Raw genomic sequence first — 5,000 nt, 5'->3', positions numbered from 1 at the left:
AAATTATAGTCTGTGAAAACGTCTCTATCCTGGTCATTAGTGTGACACGCTGCAACATCCAGACTGTCCTCGATGATTTTTTTCATACTAGGATTTCCGCCCATGGATTATGACATAATAATGCATTTCCTTGACTGTGCTCTGAATTTGATGCGTAATCCTGACATCCATTATCTAACCATTCCCACTTTGCTTTCCCCCCTCATTTCTCTTTTCCTATCTGTCTGATCTGCCTGTGTGTGTGTGTGTGTGTGTGTGTGTGTGTGTGTATGTGCGCGTGTGTGTGCGTGTGTGCGCGCGCGCGTGTGTGTGTGTGTGTGTGTGTGTGTGTGTGTGTGTGTGTGCGTGCGTCTGCGTGTGTCTGTGTGTGTCGGCGCCTCCCACAGGCGAGCTCACGCCTCCGCACGAGCACAGCTGCCTGAGCGACGAGGACAAGGGGCAGGGCGGCGCGGCGCAGACCAAAGACCGCGGCACGTCCACCGACGCCCCCTGCAGGCACAGCTCCCACACCTCCGGACACACGGCCGCCTCCTCCTCCTCCTCCTCCGCCACGCGCTCCAAGCTGCAGGAGAAGCCGCCGCCCCCCCCCGCCCCCGCAGAACTACACGCCGGCGCCGCTGCACCCCGCGGGCAAGGCGGCGCCAGCGGCGGCGGATGGCGGCGGGCAGCAGCACCACCGAGAGAGGATCCGCTACCACACGGACGTCCGCCTGGAGCCCACCGAGGAAATCTACCTGACCCCCGTGCAGCGCTCGGCCGACCCCCTGGACCCGCCCGGCGGCGAGCAGGACCGGCCCTTCCTGTCGCAGCAGACCGAGCAGGGCCGCATGTCCATCGGCTCCGACACGGAGGGCCCGCCCCCGTACCAGCCGCTCCCCGACCGGACCAACCCCTCCATCCACGAGGAGGACGAGGTGTACGTCCCCCCGCCTTCCTACGCCTCGTGCGTGGAGCCGCTCGCCACCCCCGCCCGCCATCATGGCCCCTCCCTCCTCGCTCGCCCTGGACCTCAGCCTGAGGGGGGCGGGCGCCGTGCTGAGGGCCGGGGCGGGCGTGGAGTACGTGGACGCCACCGACACCGACAGCTACGGCGGGGAGGACGAGGACGTGGACAGGGTCATGATGGACGTGCGGGTGAGGAAGGGGGGAGGAAGGGGACTGGAGGGCGGGGGCGGCGGCGGCGGCGGCAAAGCCCCGCCCCGGACTTCCATGAGCTCGGAGGCGAGCGGCCTCTCGTACGACTCGGTCAAATACACGCTGGTGGTGGACGAACACGCCCAGCTGGAGCTGGTCAGTCTGCGGCAGTGCTACCAAGGCTACAGCGACGACAGCGACTCGGCCACCGTCTACGACAACTGCGTCTCCTCGCCGTACGAGTCGGCCATCGGGGAGGAGTACGAGGAGGAGGAGGAGGAGGAGGAGGAAGAGGAGGAGGAGGAGGAAGAGGAGGATGGAGCTGAAGTGGGAGGAGTCAGGAGAGAGGCCACCGCCTGTCTGTCTGACGAGTCCACACCTGAGGCAGACATGAGCTTCTCCAAGAAGTTCCTCAACGTCTTCATGAACGGACGCTCACGCTCCTCAAGTAAGTCACAGGCAGGATGCTTACTCAGTGTTACATGGCTATATGACAGTATTTCATGCTCAAAACTAGTATTGTATGTTACAAGTGTGTTAAAGGGACAGTCAAAATACATTTATTTTTCCTCTTACCTGTAGATAGTGCTACCGGTATTTATCCATCTCGATTGTTTTGGTGTGAGTTGCCACATTTTGGAGGTATCGGCCGTAAAGATGTCTGCCTTCTCTCGAATACAATGGAAGTGTATAATGGCACTCGGTTTGTGGTGCTCAAAAGAAGAAGAAGAAAAATGGGGGGGGGGGGGGGGGGGAATGAAAAACCAACAGCAATGTCTCTTTCCAGAAATCATGACCCGGTTACTCAAGATAATCCACAAAACTTGTTGTGAACAATTTCATATAGGAACTTTAGCCTAGAACTTTAACTTATTTTAGCCAGGTGCTGCTGGCTAGCGCTAGCGAGCATAGTTTGGTCGAAGGAAAATTGTTCCTTCATGAAACTGCGGATTATCTTGAGTAACTGGGGTCATGATTTCTGGAAAGACACATTGCTGTCGGGTGTTTAAAATGTCCCCCGCGCGCGCTTTGAGTGCCACAACCCGAGTGCCATCCAGTTCCATTGTATTGGAGAGAAGTCAAGGCAGACATCTCTACAGCCAATATCTCCAAAACAGGTAAGCGGGGAAAATATGTATTTTATTTTCTAATGCTAATTATTGTGTCTGTCCGTCTCAAAAGGTTTCTGCAATGAGTTAGTGGACACACACAGGCCTTACAAAAAAAATCACATGTGAAAAACATGTGAATTTAAAGCACATGTGCTTTTTGCATGTGAAATTTATTTTTCACACGTTAAACATTGTCACATTGTAGCAGCAGGTGACATGTGGAACAAAACTCTTTTCACCTGGAAATTGAAATCTTCATATCTGAAGATCAGAAGCTGTCAGAAAACAGCTTGTGAAATAAAAGCCAACTGGTTAGATGTGTGGTAGTGAACTAGTTATTCAGATCTGGGCTTCCTGTCATTCGATGATTTCGTATTTTAGCCAAAATTGTGCAATTAACCGAGACTTAATTCTAAGTACTGCAAACAAGATGAGATCCTGAGAATCCACAGATTCCAATGGTATCGGTCTTATCACTCTACGACCAAAACTCACTGAACTATCAGCCAAAGAACAACACTTACTCCCCCGACCAGCGGCAGCAAAATGGTACTTTGAAACAGCTAACATCTGTACCTACCATCTACTTTGCATGATACGGGAGTCTTATAGTATTCTGAGATTGATATACGATATGATTTCTTCTCCTTTCCATTTATCCCTGCCAAATTGTTCAGTTGATTCACCAGAGAGGTTACACTGATCGCTTCAGCCACCTGATTTTACACGTCAAAATCCTTTCAAGTAGTGTGACCGGAATACATTTCATAATACCAGACGTGCAAATTTCCCCCCAGAATGATGCTTGAAAGCAACATCGGCGCCGCGAGCTATTGTCCCGTGTAATTCCCTTCAAACGTAACAGAGCAGCAAACGCCGCCTGTCTGAGGAAATAAAAAGGCTTAAAGCGATTTCAGGCCAGCGACACACGCCGGAGGTATTCAGAATATATTGCTGGAGCACAGGTCCTCCTCTACATCACTGCTTTATTAGTATATGAGATCTGTGCACTCTCTGCATAGAGATCCGTTTACATTACGATAAGGAGAAGCAGAAGCAATCTCCCGTCATGCCTTGTAAGCAGGACTGCATAATAATTCAATCTTATTGTTGTACCTTCATTGTTTAAATGGACTGCATATATATGGGGATTTTCTAGTTCTGACCACTCAAAGCGCTTAAAAGAACACTCTGCCCATTTTCAACCAGCTTTGTAGCATTAGAACATCAGTAGTGTATCAGAAAACTGTAAACTGTTTTGAAGTCTGTCATTTAATTTGACAGTTATTGAGAGTTGATTTGAGTTAATGAGTTATTCATTTGAGTTAGTGTGGACCAGTGATGTCACTGGTCCACACTTTAACACTCAACAACTGTCAAATTAAATGACAGACTTCAAAACCGTTTACAGTTTCCTGATATACTACTGATGTTCTAATGATACAAAGCTGTTTGAAAATGGGCGGAGTGTTCCTTTAACAACACATGCCGACATTCACCCAGTCACACACACATGCACACACCGATGGCGGCAAGCTACCACGCAGGGTGCTGGGCACAGCCATCGGGAGCAATTTGGGGTACTTCGGTGTCTTGCTCAAGGTCACTTCGACATGCGGACTGGAGGAGCCGGCGATCGAACCACCGACCTTCTGATTGGTGGACGACCCGCTCTACCTCCTGTGCCACAGTCGCCCCCTAATCGTTATCGTTTATTATATTACAATTCAATATTATCGTTTATCTTTTTTGAAAAGAATCATACTGTAAACAAGCAATAATGTACTGTAGTTATGGTAATTCCCAATTCAGTTGTCTAAATGCAAGATAACATGTCATTCAACTTTCTCATGAAATGAGATCTGAAACAAATTTTGGAATATTATTTGAAAATGACATCAGATAATCTTATCGTACTTTATATTACCATGCAGCTCAATGGAATGAGCATCAGTTTGATTATTTAGCACATTTTGAAAGTGATAGTAATTTTGTCCGCATTTGAAAGTCTTATAAATGAAAGATATAGTATACTGCTCTGTACAGTATGGATGCTGTTATTCTCCGCCTTCTGTCAGCAGCATGGAGAAACCTGGACATGAGATGGTCCTGCTGGGTGGAGAGGAGGTCATGTTCAAACAGCCTGTGGCTCTCTGGCTTCTCTCCCAGACCTTCTCTCTCTGCTTGTCCCAGGAATCACACTTTCAAATCCAAATTCTGTGACACTTTTACAGATCAACAGAGAAGGCGGTGAATGTCATTAAAGAGCCTTGACGAATCATTTGTGTCTAAAATGACTTCCCATGGTCATTTTGGATCCTAATAGGCTAGGAAACATCAGAGCAGGGCTTCAAAATCTTAGGCCATGTTCACATTACAGGCAAATCTGATTTGCTGATGAAGTCATTAATCATCATTATCTTGATTGGTTTCCCAAATCTGATTTGGGAGTGTGTCCGCACTGCCACAAATCTGATTCTCAAGTCGGATCTGTGTCCAGACCTAAACAGCCTATCTGCATGGGTTGCTATGGTAACGACGTGGGCGTCAGTAAATACGTACGTTTGGTGACGTGGTTTTCCTGCGCAGAAGCATTTGATGACGAGTTGCGAGTGACGTTCAAATCAGATTTGGTGGATCTGCGCGTCCGCACTGAAGTCACATCAGTCGGAAAGCAGATTGGAAACTACCTCCATATGTGGTTTGGGACAAGTGACACAAATCAGACTTGGAGCGTCCAGACTCATGAAACCA

General features: G+C 49.0%; 1 protein-coding gene across 1 annotated transcript in view; it reads left to right on the top strand.

Annotated features, from left to right (window-relative positions):
• Positions 1–5,000, top strand: part of LOC310770840 (C-Jun-amino-terminal kinase-interacting protein 1-like) — a gene marked incomplete at both ends in the record, with an annotated part of 24,905 nt that overhangs the window by 11,749 nt on the left and 8,156 nt on the right. Inside the window, 3 exon segments of the mRNA XM_083663548.1 lie at positions 387–526; positions 528–965; positions 967–1,582. Of these exon segments, the coding sequence (XP_083519674.1) occupies positions 387–526; positions 528–965; positions 967–1,582 (1,194 nt within the window).

Source organism: Poromitra crassiceps, assembly GCF_964638095.1.
Source record: "Poromitra crassiceps genome assembly, contig: HAP1_SCAFFOLD_247, whole genome shotgun sequence".
Taxonomy (NCBI): domain Eukaryota; kingdom Metazoa; phylum Chordata; class Actinopteri; order Beryciformes; family Melamphaidae; genus Poromitra; species Poromitra crassiceps.
The sequence above is the reverse complement of the archived record's forward strand: the minus strand, read 5'-3'. Positions and strand labels throughout refer to the sequence as shown.